Genomic DNA, 20,872 nt, shown 5'->3' on the forward strand with positions numbered 1-20,872 from the left:
ATATGACACACCTGCACAGAGAGACACACAGCAGTGTTTGTAGTGTGGGCTGTAAGCAGAGCTGCACATCAGTGCAATCAAACACATCTGCCTTCAGTCAATCCAAACCAGCAACTGTGACACACAAACCAGTCCACAGCAAAGATGGGGATGAGTCAGTATATTAATCCACCATGTTACACCTGTCCACAAGGAGCAAGGAGGAATCTAATGTCAGTTATGTGGTTTTTCTAAGTTTTACCGTCGTGAAGGAGAACGTATGCAAACAGAATTCAGTGAATTTAAAAAAGTTCCCAACAGTGTTTTTGAGTTAAGAATATTAATAAAAGGAGCATCCTGACTCTGCTGATCTGTGTATAATTAAGAGAAAGTTTATGTTTGCCAAATCCTCACAGGGCCATTTAGGAACAGAGGTTTACTGATTGAGCATAAAAAACTATCATCATAAATGAATGCATGAAGAAAAATCTGTGTGTTAGCCCTGTGGCAGACTGGGACCTGTCCAGGCTGTAGCCTCCTCTCACACTAAGACAGCTGGGATAGGCTGCATAGTGCCACCACCAATGATGTTCCACCAGTGAAGATCCTGAAAGTCCATCCAGAGTCAGCTGTATCTGTGATCACAATTACAGAGAAGCCTGAAGACCTTAAAGCCGGGAAGAAAAGAAAGAGTAGGGCTTCTTCCAAAAACTCAAAACTGAGTCAGACTGTGAAACTGACTTTCTCCTCCCATCCGCTCCCACTCTACAAAAATCTAATGAAAGAAATCATCGAGATTTCTGCTCGAATGCATCTACGATTAAAGAATATTTATCCCTCAGATGTGTCTGTGCTGGGGTTCTCAAAAGGTCGTTAACATATTAGTGTTATTATTTTGAAGAGAATCTGAACTTATTCTTACTGTTAACATGTCAACAACCAAACCTCTGGTATGAACTGAAACACAGTGAATGTGTGCAGGACTGTTGAAAGCTGAAGTTCACAGTTGGAAAGCAGCTGAATACATCTCCGTGTGTGTGAGCCACAGAGAAAGGGCAGAACTGGCATCATATGAACAGTAAAATAGTTTTTAATCTTTTCAGACTGTGGGTTAGTGTGCAGAGAACCACACAGACATTAAATGAGGTTTGATGACATGTGGGAGGATCCACTACAGACAGGTACATGGTGTCAGCTCTGATCATCCAATCAGAGGAGATGAATCCAAAAGTCATCAGCTGACTCCAGCTGCTGAAGATGAATCCACCACGATTCAGGGTTTTAAAGGCTGAGTGGTGTCTGTAGGTGAATGTATGTGGAACCAGTAGAGGTGAAGAGTCTCCCCATTGAGATACATTATACATTTATGCTGAATAAAGTAGAATATTTAAAAGACCTCAGAGTTAGAAATGCCCAAAACACAAGCAGACATGCACACATGTCCCAAAGAGGAGGATGAACGGTGCTGAAGGAGAGAGCAGAATAAAAGCAGAGTCTCAGTACTGTCAATGTTTAATCAGCATTCACACTAATAAAGATCTGGATCATGGTGGTTTATTAACAGCTGAGCAATAAGCTGACACTGAGCCTGACTTAAACACTCCACTCACTGTTTGTCCTCTGATTTTTAAGCATCACTGTAGGAATTTATTAGCTTTGCTGTTTCCATTTACAGACCACAGACTAACATTTCATGGTTCAGTTTGCATCTCTGCCTGTAAAGCTAACCTCCTCTGAGGACGATGCAGCGTACACCTTCAGCGTCAGAGGAACCACAACAAAAACAAAATGTGTCTGCCATGTTTGAAATAAGGCGTCAACAAATCCAGTGCGTGCAGCTGTGCACAGATGTGCACATGTGAGAGTCTCCATCTCGTTCCAACAAGTCTCTCCTCTGTTCCTCCTGTGGGTCTTCAAGACCTGGACTGGGTCAGGACCAGCGCACCAGCACCTGGTCTCCATCCTCTATGGAGTAAAACTGCAGTGTTTTCAGGTCACTGTCGATCTCAAACTCTGTCCCCACCATCTATAACAACAAGAACATTTTACTGTCCCACAGTGGCAGTGAACACACAGGACCGTTCCTCAGGAAGACTCGGACTGAACATGGACAACCGAGGCACAAACACATCAACAAGAAAATCAGTGAACGTGTGTGCTGCTCTCTGTGAAGGCCACAGGGGCTCCTGCCTTTACTGAGTGTGCTACCTTGGGGCTGGTGTAGGTGAGCCTCAGATCTGCTGCAGGGACCTTGAGCAGCCTGTACAGCAGGCCCTTCACCTTCTGAACAACCATGGAGGCTACAGTACAGAAACACATGACACTGTTTATGTGCAGAGCTCCACAGACAGATGAGAGCGCTGATAATCTAATGAGAGTCGAGGCTTTGAGCTCGTACCTGGAAGTTTCTTCTCCAGTGGTTTCCGGTTAGCATCGTCCGGAAACACAAAGGTAATCTCTGTTGAAGGAAGGACAATGAAACTGTTTGTATTATGTTTGATTCACTTTCATTCGTGGAGCCACTCAGACAGCAGAAAGGGGCGGGACTTACTTAACAGCTGATTTTTCAGGGCAAACGGCTCCGGCTTCTTCAGCTCGCCCTCCTCAGGAGCACCATACTCTGAAGAACAGCAACATGGAGTTAGTGACTGAGACCATGTCAGTAGTAACAAAGCTGGAGCTGTCTCAGGTCATGTGACCCCACAGCGTGACTTACTGCTGATGAGGGCCTGATAACGAGGGTGCTCACAGACGAACTGAGGGCTGGGCTGACTCCGCCCACCCGCCTTTAGCCACTCCTCTCCAAACATCTTGATGTAGTCGAGCTCCGCTCCCCTCCTGTCGTCAGCGTGAATCTGAAGGAAAGCCCAGCAGCTTGAGCACATGTTCACAGGTCAGCACCGACATGCTGCCCATAACTCATACACAAGAGGCGGGGCTATAAACTGTCACGCAGCAATCTGAAGACGTGTCAGAACACAGCGTCCGCACGTTTCCAAAGCATCGGCAGAGTCCTCACAAACATCGAGCTCACCTCACAGCCGTTCAGCACAACCAGCTGTTCCAGTTTGGCGATCAGCATCTGATTGGCTGTTTTCGGGTTTCCATCCCCGCTCACCAGCTTGTTGCCACGGCAAGAAAGCCGGACCAAACTGGGAAGTTTGGCCAGCTCGTTCACCACAAACCACTAAGTGAGAAAGAGAGAAACACTTCCTTTAAACTGGCGTAGAGTTTATTTTAAATAACGTCCAATGATGAAGCTGAACAGAAGAACAAAAATGACACGACCGAGGCCACGTAACGTGGAGACTGCCTCAGCACCCACACTGGATGTAACAGTGTGATTGTATAAAACACGCAGTCTGACTGAAGTTCTATGACAGACGAGCTGCTGCTGTGTGTCACAGTGCAGCCTTCACCCACAGCACTGCGGTGTTAGACACACAGTTTCCAGACTGGCTTCACTCTAGTTTGCACTGATCTATGTTACAGAAGTACACATACACTGGTGTAATAAACCTGGTATTTGTATGACTGTAACAGCTACAACAACACAAACAGACACAGTTGCAGCTGTTGACTGTTTCTATGGCAACACATTTCACTGAACTGAAGCTAAAGTTATTTCTGGCATGTTTGATGTTTGTTAGTTTTGTAACCACAGAATGATGTTTCAGATGTTTCTGTTCCAGTGAAACGTCTGTCACAGTTCGTTCTGGCTAACCATCCATAGCCGTGTGTTGGTGCAGGAACACACTGACCTCAGTGATGTTGTTGTGGTCCAGGTTGAGATTCTTCAGCGCTGCATACATGGCTGTGTGAGACCCTGCAGAGCAGAGACTGTCACTGACATGTGTGCAGTCGCACAGAAAGCTGTTCTACACATCCAAACACAAAAGGACAACAGATGCTGTTAGGCTGGAAACTGTGTCGTTACCGGGGGCAGCATCTTCAAACTGAATGACAGACAGTCCGGTCTTGGATAAATTCAGCTGCTCCAGCCTGCCACGAGAAACACACCAGACTCACTCTAGCCTCTTTTATTAAACATCAAACAGAAAACTGTGACTATGGTGCAAACACTGTAAAAATCCCTCCAAAAATCAGATCAAGTACTGATTTTTGGGGTGTGTGGGATCACCACTTCCACCTAGAGCTGCAGGGGGCGGGGTAAAATCTCTGCTGTGGGCTGGGTTGCCTAGCAACACAGTTATTTCCATATATTTTGACAAGACGCTGCTCTAACATGAGCTAGAGCTAGCTAGCTGAATATACAGAGGACTGCAGTTCAATAAAAGGGCTGAGGATGGCAGTCTAGAAACAGGGCAGCCAGACAGGGTTCACACCTGAGCGCAGCACACATGTACAGAGATGACCCGACTCAGTGATAGAACCTAAAATATTTTCTCTGATATTTAAATGTTACATAAAATAAATGGCGTGTTTTCGTGCTGCTGCAGGAGGGAGCAGTCCTCACTGTGTGTGTTCATGCATGCAGTTTGAAACCAAAGCAGTCAGAGAAACGCACACATGCTGCTCAGCATCAGGTTAACTGACAGTGAAGCTGCAAACATTTCTGTATCACAAGTCTGCATGCATGAACTCACACTGGACACAAACACGTGCAGCACATGACATCGACGCATGGCTGACACTTTGTACAGTACCTGGGCAGAGCAGATAAACTGAGCACGCTGTCCTGCACCAAAGGATTACTGGACAAACTCAGACTCTTCAGCGACTGCAGCAGTCCCTCAGGCCTTTAAACAGACACAGCACAGCTGGTTTCAGGCAGCTTTGAGTGAAAACACACACATCTAAAGACAAAGCAGGGCACACAGAAGGATAAAGTGTTACCTCTGCAGCTCTGTAATGTTGTTTTCTTCCACACACAGGTCCTCCAGCTGTGGCCACATGGGAGCACATTCCAGAATCTGAGAGGAAAGCATGATCAGAGATGGAAAAGAGATTTCATTCAGACAGCACCAGTTCATCATCTCAAGACCCAACACTGTCCATGATGACAACGGACGATCCACTATTTAAGAAGATCTGGCCTCAGCGGGGAGGAAGAACTCCCTTTGAAGAGGAAGAGACTCGAGCCAGAAGCAGGTTCAGCGAGCGGTAAGAGGAAAAGAAACATAACAGAAAGAAAATGACTGAACGCAGCAATGTGAGTGTTAGAGAAACAGAAAAAGAGGGAACGCTTTAAATTCTCCTTTATTCATTTCAGGAAACTTTAAGTTAGTCTACTGTTTGATGTGAATGTTATCTGTGAGCTGAAAGAAAAGTAAATATAAGTGCCACAGTGCTGCGTACCTGTGGCCAGGTGAGCTGGCAGCCGTTGAGCACGAGGACTCTGAGGGCTGAGAAAGCGTGGCGTAGAGCCGAGGGGTCAGGGGGCAAACGAAGTCTGTTGTAACTGAAAACAGCAACACCATCAAATGTTGAGTGGAAGGAAAGTGAGGCCAAACAAAGCCCACACACCCACACCCACACCTGAGCTGCAGTCCTTCCAGTCTGTCCAGCTGCTGGCTGATGGTGGCCACATCCTCCCAGCACGACAACAGAGTCCCACTCAGGTCCAGCCACTCCACATCTGATCAGCGTGGTTAAGGTGTCACATCCACACTGCTCGCAATCACAACCTGACAGACTCTAAGAAATGGGAACGCTTTGTGAAGCTCACACGTCCTGAGTGCCAGTAAAGCATCCAGCACCGTCTGTAGAAGGATACTGGGAGTTGTGGTCCTGATTTGCCCATCAGCACCAGACCCACTCACGTCAGAGCGGCTCAGCAGCACTGAGGGAAGGCTCTCAAAACTGCACACACACAGACACACAATACAAAGTGTGCAGTTTTAAAATGGGAGTGAAAACTGTGTGAACACAAAGGCTGTGACTCTGTTTCTGAGTGGACACACACGTGTAACTGATCTCTTGGATCTGACTGTGGGAACAGCTCAAAGATCTGAACCTGACAATGTGTGACGAAACACATCCTGAGACACGGACCAAACTAACCCCAGAGGGGTCTTGATGCATTCTCAATCATCCAGGAAAGTAAATCTCCAAAAGTTGAATCTGTTCATCTGGACGTAGCGTTTTGTGGGAGAAACGTTTCGTCACTCTTCCAAGTGACTTCTTCAGTCTCAGCTGACTGCAGGTTTCCCCAAACCTTATAAACAGTACATTTGCATAATGACTGAAACCAGCCCACTGAAGGAACAATGGGCTGTGAGGTCAGTTCCTTAATCATAATTATGCAAATTCCCATGACCCATGACTGAAGAAGTCACTTGGATGAGTGACAAAACGTTTCTCCCACAAAACGCTATGTCCAGATGAACAGATTCAACTTTTGGAGATAACCCCAGAGGGCTGGATTCACACTGGACTACAAAGAAAGACGGCAGTAATGACTCGGTGCTGTTATTCATCTCAGGCTGTGTTTACTTAGTTATGAGACCTGATGATTTTATGATGTCTGACTATATAAAACCTCAGACATGTGCGCTGTGTCTCAGGTGACTTTCATCTTCCTCCTCTCTTCATCAGCACTGACTCTGCAGCTCAGCTGATCATCATAACACATACAGGATGCATTACTGCAGGTGGATGCTACCAACAACTACCAGGCCACAGAACTGAAGCTGATAACATCCTTATGATATTACGTTCTATTAGCAGCCATGTAAAGTATAAATAAAAACAAACAGAGCTGTGTGACGTTCTTCTCCTGACCACACGGCATCGTACCCGCGTTCCTTGATGTTCCCCCACTTGAGCTTCTTCCTGGAGATGGAGATCTCCTCGCTCAGCACCTCCTCTGAGTCGATCTTGTATGCCTGTCGCACGGCGGTCAGATAGTCCACTCCAAAGCTCACCTTTGCCGGACGGACGAAGGAGCCTCCTGTGGGGTGTCTGAGAACAAAGGGAACGTATCAGGACATTTTCACAGAAGACTGTATAAAGTAATTATCTCACAGGATGCGTGCAGACAAAGCATGCTTGAGCACTTTACCTGCACGTGAAATACTGCACTCCCTCATGGCTGCCGTCATGTTTGCCTCTGTCGGGGCTGTCCCACTCCACACCCAGCCACAGACCTAAAAACCACAAAACAAATACACAGCTATACTAATGGTAATGCAGTGATGCAAGCGTGTGGTTAAATCTGCTTCATCAGTGTGATTTTATCCGTGTACTCGGACTGGACATGTGTCGAGAGAGGGGGACAGGAAAAAACCCCGCCCCCTCCCGGCTTTCCTCTCTCTCAACGTCCAGTCTGTTGGGTTTGAAATGACACAGACTTTGTCTCGGTACACTGTTGCTAACAGTCAACCATATTTATTCTTAATCAAAATATAAGTTTGATCAATATGTTAAATGACAAATGTGAGGCAGCTGGGCCCTGATGACCCCCTATGAGCAAGCACTTGGCGACAGTTGGAAGAAAAACTCCCTTTTAACAGGAAGAAACCTCCAGCAGAACCAGGCTGTAATCTGCTGCAACTGGTGGTGGTGAAGAAAACACTCAATGCATCATGGGAATTCCCGGCAGCCTACGTCTATTGCAGCATAACTAAGGGAGGATTCAGGGTCACCTGGTCCAGCCCTAACTATATGCTTTAGCAAAAAGGAAAGTTTGAAGCCTAATCTTGAAAGTAGAGATAGTGTCTGTCTCCTGAATCCAAACTGGAAGCTGGTTCCACAGAAGAGGGGCCTGAAAACTGAAGGCTCTGCCTCCCATTCTACTTTTAAATACTCTAGGAACAACAAGTAGGCCTGCAGTCAGTATGATGCTCATAGTAAAGTCCTCCTATCATACTGGCTGTCTCTGTGTGTTCGCGGTTTATGATGTTCATCCATGCATGATGAGGTAAGAGGTACAACCCGGGTCCTACCTGCTGTGGGGGGTACAGGTCCAAAGTAGCGCACTGTGGCCCGCTCCCCGCCGCAGGACACCCGCTTACCCACCGCATCCACCGGCACCTCCGCCATGGAAGCTACGAGAAAAAAACTAGAGCCACTCTGTAGTTCTTCTCCAACAGGAAGCAGCTTATAAGTATAATAAGTAAACACTGCACACTTCTGGTATGTCAGTGTTTCGATAGCTTATTGTGTCTCCCTGAAAAAAATGAGAAACACGTAATGGTTGAAAAATGCAAACTAAATATAAAATCACACACACCTTTGATAAATGTCACGTTTGCTGTGGAACAGTCACTCAGCCTGCTCGCACCAAAACATCCCGCAGCTGCTTCACCGGATGGGACCCATTTCAACGTCGTACCGTTTTCCCACAAACCTTTTTCTAAAAAGAAGTTATACCACGAAGGAAATATACTCACTGACACTTTACGTGTGTCTGTTCCTTTCCTATAAATCACCCCAGTTTAGTTATACGGTACCAAATCAGCCTAAAGCTAGGAAAACTCACAGGAACCTTTGTGGGGCTTTGCCGTGTTCCTATGGGGAATATTTCGAAGTAGGACAGCGGTCTACTCGTAAAGAAAACGTGCGGATGTGCTGTAACATTTACTGGAGTTTAGGACATTCAGCAGACATTTATTCCAGATAAAAAGAGGAGCTGAAGCCATGAAGAAGAAAGCCCACAACAGGTTTGTTTACACACACATTTTAATAACACGAGTGAAAATATCACGACGATTAGTGAGATAACGTTAAGAACTCAGACTTGAGCCTTCGGTCTGCGGGGACCGGTGCTCCCAAAGAAACGAAGCTAGCATCAGCAGTGAGACCCCCGCAGGGGTTCAGGTTTTTCTCTCGGTTATTTGTCTGCTGGAGGAGCCATGACCTCCAACTGAGCAGGAACAAAGACCCACTCCAGAAGTTCGGCGATAAACTTCTGTGTCCTGGATCCTTTGGATTTCTCTGAATCCAACACTTACAAAGGGCAGTGGTCTCTGTAGCTGAAGCAGTGATCCAAGACTTCCCTGCTTCTTTGTGTACAGATGTGAATGAGCACACAGCTGTGCCAGTGCTCAGCTAAACATGGCACAAACAAGTATTATCGCCTGTTAACGTCAGTGTTTCTGTCCTCTGCAGAGAGGTGTCGCCAGGACAACAGTCAGCTGACTACACAGTGGGTCAGGTGTCAGGAAGCTTATTCCAGAAGAACTCTGCGGCCTCTGGATCCCTGTCGGCTTTATTCAGCACAGCAGCAGCATCCACAGCGCTGCTGTTCAAGCCTGCGCCTCTGGTGAGTGCAGCACACAACCAGCCTGTCTGTGACTGCGTGTCAGGACTCGACCACCAGTCGAAACTAAATCTGTAAAAACCAAGAAAATCTGTCTTCTTGTATTGTCATGACTTATTTATTCTAAGGTGTCTTTAAGGCACGCTGAGGTGCATTAACCTTCGCTGAGCTTGATGAAGTTTTGTTTTTCTTTATTAGAATTTGTACGTTTTATTTTCCAACTTTTAGTGAGCGCCTCTACTTGTTAGTGGATTATTTAAGAGGGAGGAAATGACTGAAGTTTCTTGTGGTTGTTTTGTGTTACGATGGCAGCCTGTTCAAAACAGCACAGAAACCAAAGAGCAGAAACAGAAAGGCCCACAGGTCAAAGGTCAGCCGTGCAAGGAGAAGAAGAAGCAGCCAGCTAAGGAGAAATCAGCAGCCAATCAGGAGCTGGAAAAAAGGTGAAGTGTTATTTTCTTCTTCCCGTCTCTTCTCAAACCCATTTGTTTGAAGTGCTCATTTGAATTTGCTGGTTTCAGAGAGAGTGGTTTACAAAAGGCAGACGAGGATGAGGACGGGCCAGAGAAACCCAACAGGAAGAGGAAGAGACAAACATCCGAGTCGGGCAGGGAGAACGACACAGAGTACTGGGTGATGAAGAGACAGAGGCTGAAGGCCAGCAAGGCACAGGAGACCTTGAAAAAGAAAAGGACGGTGTTTGTCGGCAACCTTCCCATCAGCTGCACCAAGAAGGTTTATTTAGTTTCTTTGTTTTATCCATCTGTATCCATAGTGACCATCTGACTGTATCTGACACTACCAAGTGTGGGTAGCAGCCTGCACTCATAAACTAAATGGATGCAACATGCAGTGTAGTTTAGTGCTGAGGTGCAGACTACTACAGTACTCGAGTTTCTGCCTCCTCAGACGCTTTAGAGTCAGTTCTCCTGCGTGTTAGCTCCAGCAGCCAGGCGCCACTCCTTCCTCTGTAAGCCTCCTCGCTGCTTCTCCTTATGTGCAGAATGGAGAAGACGAGACGTAGCAGTGTTTTTCAAATGACTCTCGTTCAGCCACGTAGGCGCAGTAACAGGAGCAAATATGGTCATGAGTCAGATGGCACTTTAGCATTTACACTCTGACGTTGTACACACTCAGTATTGAGCCTCTACATCAACGGTCTGACCTCAGACTGAGCCTTGTGGATGAAGCTGTGGGACGATAACCAGGAGAAACTGGCTAAGCTGGGTCAGCCGGTCTGATCTGCATCTTCTGGAAACGCTTGTTTGATGTTTTAGCTTCTAACAGGTGTTTATGTGACAGCGTGAAAATACAACTGTTTGTCTGTACTGTGGCTCTTTCCAAGATCTTTCAGGAGACGTACAAATTGCTTGTTGTGCAATAATTGCAGTATTTATAGGACAATATAATGTGGAAGTTCAAAGACTGGCAACCTTTTTTGTTTTTTCTCAGACCCTGCGGAGCCTCTTCAGGGATAAAGGATCCATCGAATCTATTCGCTTTCGCTCTGTGGTAAAAACACCTCTGAAAAAAAAGAGAGTGAGTCGCCAGGTTGCTGCAACTTCTCGTCTTCAGTAACATTGTGTTTCATTCCAACAGGTCAGAGAGGACCCCTCCATGTCTCGTAAAGTAGCTGCTATCAAGTGAGTTTCTAAAAGTTGTTTATTTTTTAATCCTAAGCTTTCACTAGCTTCCCACCATCAAACTAATAGTATGGTTTCAGTTGACTCCTTTCCATTTGTACCAAAGAGCTTCTTTTCACTTCGCAGGCGCAAAGTTCACCCAAAGAAGCAGAGCATCAATGCCTATGTAGTGTTTAAAGATGAAGATGGCGTCACCAAAGCTTTGGAGAGGTCAGACGCTCCTCCTGAAACCTGCTAATGCTGTAAGACCCAAACATAGATGTGCTGATAGAGCGGTCTTTCATTCTGTCTGCCCTCACAGGAATGGCATGGAGATGGAGAAAGACTTTCATATCCGAGTGGACAGAGTGACCGACAGCTCATCTGTGAGTCAGCAGACGTCCCAGAATGCTGTGCTGTATCTGTCTCCTGGCATTTAAACTGAAATCCTGTTGTTGTCTTTCAGCACGACCACAAGCGTTCTGTTTTTGTGGGGAATCTCTCATTTGGTGAGTTCCTCTGTAGAGTTCCAGACAATGGTAAAGGTGTAGTTGTGCATGAGTGAGTAGTTTTAAGCTGAAGCCAACCTGCTGTGTCTGCAGACATCAATGAGCTGACTTTTCGAAGGCATTTCGAAGAGTGCGGGACAGTGGAGGCGGTGCGACTGGTGCGAGACAAGAACTCCGGCTTGGGAAAAGGATTTGGCTACGTCCTGTTTGAGGTACAAGAGCTCGGACATGCTCTGGAGTAACTCTGTAGCAGAGCTGCTTCTCTGTTTGCCTTCCTGTTAAAAGGGAGTCTTTCCTTCCCACTGTCACATTGTTGGGGTTTCTCTTACATTGCTCTACTAATTGGTTCTTTATATGGTCGTTACCTTACAGTATAAAGCCCCCTGAGCAAACTGTTATTGTGAGTTGGTGCTTTATAAATAAATGTGTTTAGGCTCTGGTACAAAAACTGTTTCGATCCTCTTTGCAGTAATCTGTGGTGACCTTTGTTTGGCTTGAAGTTTGGGGCGTGTCACTGAATGAGCTCATTAGCAGCTGCCGTACACGCCCACACCAGCAGTCAGGAAATATTAAATGTAATAATTTGGTGCTCTTTGTTTTATGCTCCTGAACGGTGTATATGGCAGATGGTGGCTGTATCACCTACACTGTGTACTCATACTTTGGGAACTTTTTAAAGTCTAAAAGCTCAGAATTATAATAAATTAGAATCAACAATAGACTGTGTGTTAAAGATGGATGTAGCCAGTGTGACATCACCCAGTGGTTTTTCCATTGTACAGTTTTTAAGTGTCAGTATCGGTGCTTTGGTCAAAGTAGGCCATGTGTTTCTACATCTCATTTTGTTTTCCTTGTGCAGAGTACCGATTCTGTGCAGCTGGCATTGAAACTGGACGGCTCAAAGCTGGAGGGCAGATCCATCCGGGTGAAGAGGTCACTGAAGAAGGAGAAGCAAAAGAGTAGCGGTGACGGCAAAGCAACCACAAGGAAGACCGGCAAGACTCTGAAGACGGGTTCTGGATGGGAGAGGGCGGCTGGTCGAGGAGCTTTCAAGTCCCCAAGGAAGGTGATGGGGAACCAGCAAAAGCTGAGCAGAAGCTCCGCTTCTTTCAAAGGAGAGATGGCAGATCCAGACAAAAAGACTAAAAAGAAAGCACTGAAGAAAAAGAGAGTGAAGCCAGACAAGTCTGTTCATATTTAAACTGTGAGGACAGAAAAAGCTTGTGATCGCTGTGACCACAGAGTCGTTTGGAAGAGCAGCAGGTTCAGAGCCCAACTCTAAGCTAACACAGCTGACATTCAGGCAGCTAAACGTGTATTCATTCTGTCACATCGTGTCCAAGGTGGAGGTTGTATACAAAGAGAGAACTTCCTCTGCCCAGCGTAGAGAGAAAGTCACAGGTCCCTCCCACAGCGCTGTGTTGGACTTGATCTGTTACTTATTCACTTATTTGGTTAAAATACGTCATTTCTTTCATTCTGTGTCAGAATTTATTGTCACTGTTTTCTTCCTTCCTACAAATCACAAGCAAAATCTCTAAATCTGGTTAGTATTGAAAGCAAATGATCCACACTAATAACATTTGAAGGCAGATGAAGTCTGAAGTTTAGATGCTGTCGTGACCTTTGACCTCAGTCTGTCACAGATGGTATCCTCTCACCAAGAAAGCAGAAACATTTCTCACCACCAGTGTGTTGGTTGCTGTGCAGCATCTTTCTCTCGTGTCACAGTTCATAGCAGCCTCCAGCTCTCCTCCCCGTACATCCACCAGCCTGTAGATGAGGACCATTAGACTATTTCCCAGAGTAGCTGCACAGGCAGAGCCCACACCTCCAGGGCTCAGGGGGCTTTGGTTCAGCTGTTCGGTTTAATAAAGACATCAAGCTGTTGCAGTTGTGTGCACTGTGCCAGGGTGACCAGGACTAAACACTCAACACAGCTGTGGTTTGTTCAGATTTTTTATTCTTGCTCAAGAGGGCCGTCCTCTTCAAACAGAACAAAACATATCGTCACTCTAAAAAGCGTTTCCAAGTCTAGAATGGAAAGACAGACGAGACGTAACAATAAATACTCATCCGAGCACATTCTGGTTTATACTACTGACGTTGTCACGGAGACGGCAGGTACAACCACATCAGGCAGCGTAAACCTTGTACATAATCCTGTCAGATGTGTGTTGCACCACCTTGGAGGAAGGAGCCGATTCATCTTTGAATCAAGCTCAGTTGGTTATTACATACATGAGAATGTAGGAGTGGGGACAGGCCTGATTGCATCTCTTTACATTTTTGTGGCCTTGTGATTAAGATATCCTAATACCCCAAAACGGGTAATACAAGTTAAAAAAGAAAACCTTTTAATGGACAAAGGAAGAGAAACTGAACCCCTTTAGGAAGGCTGGATGGGGTCAAAGTGACAGGAGGCCGAGGTGTGGGCAGGTTGTGATGAACAAACGGGGAGCAGGGGTGGCTTCTTCTGGGCTCTCTCATTCTATATCATCCTCACTCAGACTCTGTGCGCTCACGATACGCTGCAAGACAGGAAACAAAAGTCCTCGGCTTTATGGTTTGAAGTGTGCACGACTGAGGAACACTTTAGAAATGTTTCAAAGACTCGTGAGTTAAAATGAAATAAAACTGTGCTTGACTCCATGTTCTGCATGCTGTCATAATAACTGATCCTAGAGCAATTCACGAACCTGGCTGATACTGGGGAGCTTGGTGAGCAGCATCTGGAAGACAGGTGGAGGCAGAGTCTGCTGCAGCACCTGTAGTAGCTGCTGAGGCTGACCACACACAGCGATGGCGTTGGTCAGGTGATCCACACCCTTCTCGTAGTCTCCTGTAGTCAAAGTGAAAGGAAACAAAAGCTTATAAGCTCCACATGCAGGCGTCTGTGCCCATGCTGGGTGTCCCAACAGCAGGGAAGGAGTAAGAGCCATTTTAGCGCTGCAGCAAGGTCACCACTGGCTGTACGGCAGTAAACCGTTTGACCAGTTCAGTGGTACCAGTTTAGTTAAAGAGAAAATTACCCTGAGCCAGCAACTCCTCTCCCAACTGGATTTCCTCCAGGAAGAACTTCTGCACGGCTTCAGCATCCTTCAGGTCTGGAAGCTGCAGGACAGCCAACAGTAAGCAGTCACAGCTGATTTCTGTCACATTTGTGTGAAGTAGCTTGCAGTTGTACAGCAGAGTCAGTATCAGTTCTTTGGTTTGAAGTTCTCCTATAATGTGGGTGTTAGCTTTAACACAGAAACACGTACAGCTCCATGCATGCGTGTGCAAATGTAAAGTCGTGTGGTGCAGGCGTGTAGAGACTGCTCACCTTTGCCAGGCCTGCCCTCTCTTTGGCAGCCTTCTGCTTTCTTCTCCCTGTGACAAGAACAGGAAAACTGCTCACGATGTTCCAGCCTTCGAAACATGTTTATCTTGGTTTTAACAAGAAAGTAGCCTTAAGATAGTAGCTGCTACTAACTTATAAAGTTATGAGTATAAGACAGACATAGAAATGGGCTTAAAGCCAAACTTGTGCTTATAAATGTCTTTAGTTTTTGTTTTACAGCATTTGCTCCAAGAAGGTCAAGTCAACTATTTACTGGAAATTTAGGCCTGATTTTTGTATGCCAGTGATTATTTGTCACCCTGTTGATAACGTTCAGCTGACCATGTTTCCCATCAGGTGACTGGTAACAAGTACAAACTGCCTGGAATACAAACACTGGAATGTGAGTATTGTGTTTATACACAGTTTGCTGCTTCTGCCGTATTTCCTGAAGCAAGTTTAACAAACTCCAATTTCAAACTTTGAGTGTCCCCCAGAACACCTGAGAGCACCACAGCAACGGGCAAATAGAGAGTAAAGCCTTGATTATAAAACAGAGGACTGACGAATATGAACGTGTGTCAGTGTGTGTCATATTTATCTCAACAATCACACAGGACAGAGTTATTCTAACCAGCTTGGTCCACTGTGTCGTTGCCATAGACAGAATATGATGCTCACACATGTCAGACAGCATTACTGTCGATAGAGTCAGAGTTACAAAGCTACAAATACACAATACAGATTTTTTTCTGCGCATGTCACAAATCTGTGGTGTAACTGCCGTCTCTGTTCTTACTTACTGTTAATTGACGACTGAAGGATTACGAAAGTGCTCGTGTGAGAACACAAAATGGCAAACATAAAAGCTGGATCGTGGTTTGTAAGAAACTTCATGAACGAGCAAACGCATCAGTGTCAGTCAGCTGGTCCAGGAGCAGCAGAGGAGTCAGAGAAACTCAGAGCTGTGGTTTCGTTCACAGAGTCTGTTACCATGTACGTGAAAACCTGGAGTTTCCTCATGTTTGGATTAACAAACTGGAACAGGGCCCAATCTTCCTTGAATAACACAATAATCTCCAGCAGGCTGGAAGCCCAGCTAACAAGACATGATGCTAACTATGTTGTTGTGTAACTACTTTAAATGGAAACAGCTTTGTGAATGAGTGTGTGCTGCAGGTCACATCACAGGATAGTAAAGCCTTTCTCTCACAGTGTTTGCAGTTTGCTGGCAGGACATATCTGGATGAGCACCTGGGAGTATATAAATACCACCTGGTAATGTGGCCTTGGAGACAACTGTGTCAGAAGTTCTCTGAATCCAGCCTCCATAAGCTGCCCAGCGGCTCAAATTTGAAGTAGCACACCTTAGACTGGCACTGGTATATCCAGTATATTTATGTGTGTACAGCCATATAAAAGCTTCTTATTTTGTGCCCCGATGTAGGGTTAGGTAACACCAAAATAATGGTTTGTTTTGAAGCACAGCCATTAATCGTATGCTGCCCTTTACAAATCATGTCACCAGTTATTCCTACAGATCCTTTTAGAGGATGGAAGAGCTCAGGATCCAGGGAGGGTGCAAAAAATGTGATTACTGTCACATCGTGGCTTGTCAGCTACAAACCCATTAACCTACCTACCCTACCGATGTGAGAACATGAATGAAGTCCTAGCTATGCTTTGTTTAATTTACTGAACTGACTGTAGCACCCCTCCACAGCCTCTGGACAAGCTAACTGGACCGACCGGACCGAACGAAACTGCCCGGTGTGCAAACCCGGGAACCCGGTGAAGGTGAGAAAAGGAGCAGCGAGGAGGTCAACACTCACGTTCTCGTAGCCTGTTCTTGAAGTTGGGGTCATTCCGGCGTTTCCTGTCGAAGTAAATACAGTAACCGACAAACAGAGCCCCGCATACACCCGCCGCTATGGCACTCGTCCTTCCGCCCATCATAACTCGAGAGACCCGCTCGGTTTTTGGAGGATTTCGGGCTAATCTGGATTTTTTACCTCCCGTTGTCGTTTTCTGTCAGGCGGCTCAAGGAAGGAAGGACCGTAAGGACCCCACCTTTGACAGCTAGTAACCGCCTGAAAACGCCTGACTGAAAATGAGAAAAACGAGCTTTTTCTCGGGCAGTTTGCCTGCAAATGATCAAAAGGCGAGTGGTTTTAGTGAAGTGAAAATAAAAATATGTGTGGTTTACACAGATTATCAGGTACACATGATAAAACCGCAGTTTCAGCTAAATTCTATTTTGTGTTAGTTTCTTTGTAAATACGATGCACCTCCGTTATCATCTGGTTTTGGCCGTTTATCAATGCCCAAGTACGCCAGTACGTACTCGCGTGCTCGGTGAGTACGTACTCGCCGAGAACGCACGGGAGTACGTACCCGCCGAGAACGCGAGCACGGACTCGTGGGCCGTTTCTCAATTCTCAAGTACGCGAGCACGGACTCGTGATTTGTACAGTCGGAACACCTGCGTACGTGATGATGTCACAGGTCCGGAGGTTTTACTGCCGTCCCCTCTTAATTTAACTGTGAGTAACATGTTATGAAGCTTAACTTTAATCACAGCCAAACCGGTTTACTCAGGAACAAATAAAACACTGAAATAAACCAAACATTAACATTTAGAAGTGATCTAAGTGACTTATATATCATTTTTAACCTCAGTAGTGAAACCTCTATTAATAAAAATAGTGTACATACCTTAATAAAAACAAGCAGGTGAGATGTTAGAACGCTTTTATTTCTATTTTAGTGGACACTCAATACTATAGACAGCTGCTGGGGTTTCTTTAACCTGAGTAGTGAGAAGTCCACGAGCGGGGGGGGGGGGGACGGACGATGTGCCGGGAGTCCGCTGTTGAGTTTTGGACGAAATGCATTCTGGGATATATAGCTGTCCCAAGTCTACACCGATGCATGCTCGATAAAACGGGCGAATCGAGAACACATCCGGGACTTTTTCGCGTTCTCGGCATGATGCGTACTTCGAATTGGAACAGTACTTGGTCTCCGACTGATGACGTATCACGAGTACACGAGAACGCAAGTACGCACAAGTACGCATATTGATAAACGCCCTTTATGTTGAAGAACTTCTCATTTCTAAAACCTGCACACACACCTGTACAGGCAGGGCCAATAAACCGCAGATGAGGTCTGTGTCCCGCCCTACTCTGCCTCTGATTGGCTTAACAAAATATTTTGCCTTCCTTCTAACCAATAACACATCTCTTACCTAATTGACTGTCCAGTCAGGCAGCACCTTACATGTGAACATATAGGCAACCATAGACTGTATATAAAAGATGGCACCATGCAGTGGCTTTCGGCTGTTGCCGTGTTTTTTTTCTTTTCTTTTCTTTTTGGAGCCAGAAATGAACAGAAGAGCGAAATGATAACTTTATGTTTGCAAACAAACTGGTTTGTTTATGATTCTGGCTTCCAATGATTAAAAGAGCAAATACAATAAAAACTTTTATGTTCTTTTCTTTTTTTTCTTTCTTTTTGTGTGTTTTTCAGCTCTCCTTCCAAACTTGGTCTCACTGTTTAGAAGAACCTAACAGAGTTGTCAGCTTTTTAGTTGGAGCAATCAAGGAGAGTTCAGTGTGTAGCTGTATTAGCTGAGATAGTTCATGCTGTGAGCTTTGGAAAGCTTCCATGCGACTTTTGGGTAAAAGCTGATTACTCAGTGCCATCTCAAATTTCTGAAAGATAAGACCACTTGGGATAAACTGTTTATAGACAACATTTAGGCAAACGTTAAACACTGACAGGTAAAGTGAATAACACTGATTATCATAGAGGCTCCTGTCAAAAGGTGGAACTGTTCATTCTTGAAGTTGATGTGTTGAAGTGTCTTGAAACTGAACTGAGCTGAAAGCAGAAAAGGTGGACTTTCTTTTGTAATATTTTAACTATATACATATATATATATATATATATATATATATATATATATATATATATATACGTATATATACGTATATATATATACACATGGGTCAATACATGAGCGGGGCACAGAAAGGGATTGGCAAGAATACCAGAGGCGCAAAACACCAGCTACTGGTAGACAGAACAGTCAGCCGAGACTGCAAGACCAGACTGACCAACCTGTGCACAGCCTGGATTGATTACAAGAAGGCCTATGACTCAATGCCCCACAGCTGGATACTGGAATGCCTAGAATTGTACAAGATCAACAGGACCCTAAGAGCCTTCATCAGGAACTCAATGGGAATGTGGCACACAACACTAGAGGCCAACTCCAAGCCCATAGCACAAGTCACCATCAAGTGCGGGATCTACCAAGGAGATGCTCTGTCCCCACTGCTGTTCTGCATAGGCCTGAACCCCCTCAGTGAGATCATTAACAAGACTGGCTACGGATACCGACTACGGAACGGAGCGGTTGTCAGCCACCTCCTGTACATGGATGACATCAAGCTGTATGCCAAGAGTGAACGAGACATCGATTCACTGATACACACTACCAGGCTATACAGCAATGACATTGGAATGTCATTCGGGCTGGAGAAGTGTAGTCGGATGGTAACAAAGAGAGGGAAGGTAGTCAGAACTGAGGGGATTGAACTACCAGAAGGCAACATTGCAGACATAGAGGACAGTTACAAGTACCTGGGGATCCCACAGGCGAATGGGAACGATGAAGAGGCCGCTAGGAAAGCTGCAACCACCAAGTACCTGCAGAGGGTCAGGCAAGTCCTGAGGAGTCAGCTGAACGGTAAGAACAAGATCCGGGCCATCAACACCTACGCCCTGCCCGTGATCAGGTACCCTGCTGGGGTAATAGGCTGGCCAAAGGAGGAGATAGAAGCCACTGACATCAAGACAAGAAAGCTCCTTACCATGCATGGAGGGTTTCACCCCAAGTCTAGCACCCTGAGGTTGTACGCTAAGCGGAAGGAAGGGGGCCGGGGACTGGTGAGTGTCAGCACCACAGTCCAGGATGAGACAAGAAACATCCACGAATACATCACGAAGATGGCCCCAACTGACAGCGTGCTCAGTGAATACCTCAGGCAGCAGAAACCCAAGAAAGAGGAGGAAGGCGAGGAACCATCATGGAAGGACAGGCCCCTGCACGGTATGTACCACCGGCAGATAGAGGAGGTGGCTGATATACAGAAATCCTACCAGTGGCTGGACAAAGCTGGACTGAAAGACAGCACAGAGGCACTAATCATGGCAGCACAAGAACAAGCTCTGAGTACAAGATCCATAGAGGCTGGGGTCTATCACACCAGGCAAGACCCCAGGTGCAGGCTGTGTAAAGATGCCCCAGAGACAATCCAGCACATAACAGCAGGGTGCAAAATGCTAGCAGGCAAGGCATACATGGAGCGCCATAACCAAGTGGCCGGCATAGTGTACAGGAACATCTGTGCCGAGTATAACCTGGAAGTCCCGAGGTCAAAATGGGAGATGCCCCCAAGGGTGGTGGAGAATGACCGAGCTAAGATCCTGTGGGACTTCCAGATGCAGACGGACAAAATGGTGGTGGCTAACCAACCGGACATAGTGGTGGTAGACAAACAGAAGAAGACGGCTGTAGTGATCGATGTAGCAGTTCCGAATGACAGCAATATCAGGAAGAAGGAACACGAGAAGCTGGAGAAATACCAAGGGCTCAGAGAAGAGCTCGAGAGGATGTGGAGGGTGAAGGTGACGGTGGTCCCCGTGGTAATCGGAGCACTAGGTGCGGTGACTCCCAAGCTAGGCGAGTGGCTCCAGCAGATCCCGGGAACAACATCGGAGATCTCTGTCCAGAAGAGCGCAGTCCTGGGAACAGCTAAGATACTGCGCAGGACCCTCAAGCTCCCAGGCCTCTGGTAGAGGACCCGAGCTTGAAGGATAAACCGCCCGCAGGGGCGCGCTGGGTGTTTGTGTTTTTTTTTTTTTCTATGTATATATCTATATATCTATATCTATATCTGACAGGGGATTTCTTTAAATCACCCTGCTGTTCTTTGTTCAGCTGAGACACCTGAGTTAGAAAACACAAACAACTGCAGTTCTTTCGCTCGCGAGGGCAGCCATGAACACAGGATCTGCACCTCATGGCTGTCTGCGTCCTTTATTTATACAAGATGTTTCTGTGTGTGTGTTTGTCTGTGTGTGTGTTTGTCTGTGTGTGTTTTTGTCTGTGTGTGTGTATACAAAGGTAACGACGTCATTCAGA

General features: G+C 46.0%; 3 protein-coding genes across 4 annotated transcripts; 1 reads left to right on the plus strand and 2 right to left on the minus strand.

Annotated features, from left to right (window-relative positions):
- Nucleotides 1–1,517: 1,517 nt before the first annotated feature.
- Nucleotides 1,518–8,362, minus strand: tbce (tubulin folding cofactor E). 2 transcript variants are annotated; one of them, XM_005461329.3, is made up of 17 exons: nucleotides 8,225–8,362; nucleotides 7,887–8,110; nucleotides 7,004–7,088; nucleotides 6,739–6,903; nucleotides 5,717–5,802; nucleotides 5,479–5,578; nucleotides 5,299–5,401; nucleotides 4,837–4,913; nucleotides 4,647–4,739; nucleotides 3,917–3,981; nucleotides 3,741–3,805; nucleotides 3,014–3,166; nucleotides 2,696–2,834; nucleotides 2,531–2,599; nucleotides 2,378–2,437; nucleotides 2,188–2,279; nucleotides 1,518–2,005 (listed from the first exon to the last, which is right to left on the minus strand). In XM_005461329.3, the coding sequence occupies exons 2-17, from the start codon at nucleotides 7,981–7,983 to the stop codon at nucleotides 1,910–1,912; spliced, it is 1,545 nt and encodes a 514-aa protein (XP_005461386.1). In that variant the 5' UTR covers nucleotides 7,984–8,110; nucleotides 8,225–8,362; the 3' UTR covers nucleotides 1,518–1,909. The 2 variants fall into 2 exon arrangements, with proteins under 2 accessions (XP_005461386.1, XP_005461385.1); XM_005461328.4 differs by having other exon boundaries at nucleotides 7,887–7,988; nucleotides 8,174–8,300.
- A 70-nt stretch (nucleotides 8,363–8,432) lies between these two features.
- Nucleotides 8,433–12,810, plus strand: rbm34 (RNA binding motif protein 34). Its single transcript, XM_003456529.3, has 11 exons — nucleotides 8,433–8,603; nucleotides 9,052–9,205; nucleotides 9,515–9,645; nucleotides 9,724–9,937; nucleotides 10,655–10,714; nucleotides 10,802–10,845; nucleotides 10,972–11,055; nucleotides 11,147–11,210; nucleotides 11,291–11,333; nucleotides 11,427–11,545; nucleotides 12,193–12,810. The coding sequence occupies exons 1-11, from the start codon at nucleotides 8,581–8,583 to the stop codon at nucleotides 12,532–12,534; spliced, it is 1,278 nt and encodes a 425-aa protein (XP_003456577.1). The 5' UTR covers nucleotides 8,433–8,580; the 3' UTR covers nucleotides 12,535–12,810.
- Nucleotides 12,811–13,279: 469 nt separating this feature from the next.
- On the minus strand, nucleotides 13,280–16,985 carry tomm20b (translocase of outer mitochondrial membrane 20b). The gene is made up of 5 exons (XM_003456546.5): nucleotides 16,488–16,985; nucleotides 14,659–14,705; nucleotides 14,366–14,447; nucleotides 14,033–14,175; nucleotides 13,280–13,864 (listed from the first exon to the last, which is right to left on the minus strand). The coding sequence occupies exons 1-5, from the start codon at nucleotides 16,609–16,611 to the stop codon at nucleotides 13,820–13,822; spliced, it is 441 nt and encodes a 146-aa protein (XP_003456594.1). The 5' UTR covers nucleotides 16,612–16,985; the 3' UTR covers nucleotides 13,280–13,819.
- Between the last annotated feature and the right edge of the window lie 3,887 nt (nucleotides 16,986–20,872).

The sequence above is a fragment of the Oreochromis niloticus genome, linkage group LG6, assembly GCF_001858045.2.
Source record: "Oreochromis niloticus isolate F11D_XX linkage group LG6, O_niloticus_UMD_NMBU, whole genome shotgun sequence".
In the NCBI taxonomy this organism is placed as follows: domain Eukaryota; kingdom Metazoa; phylum Chordata; class Actinopteri; order Cichliformes; family Cichlidae; genus Oreochromis; species Oreochromis niloticus.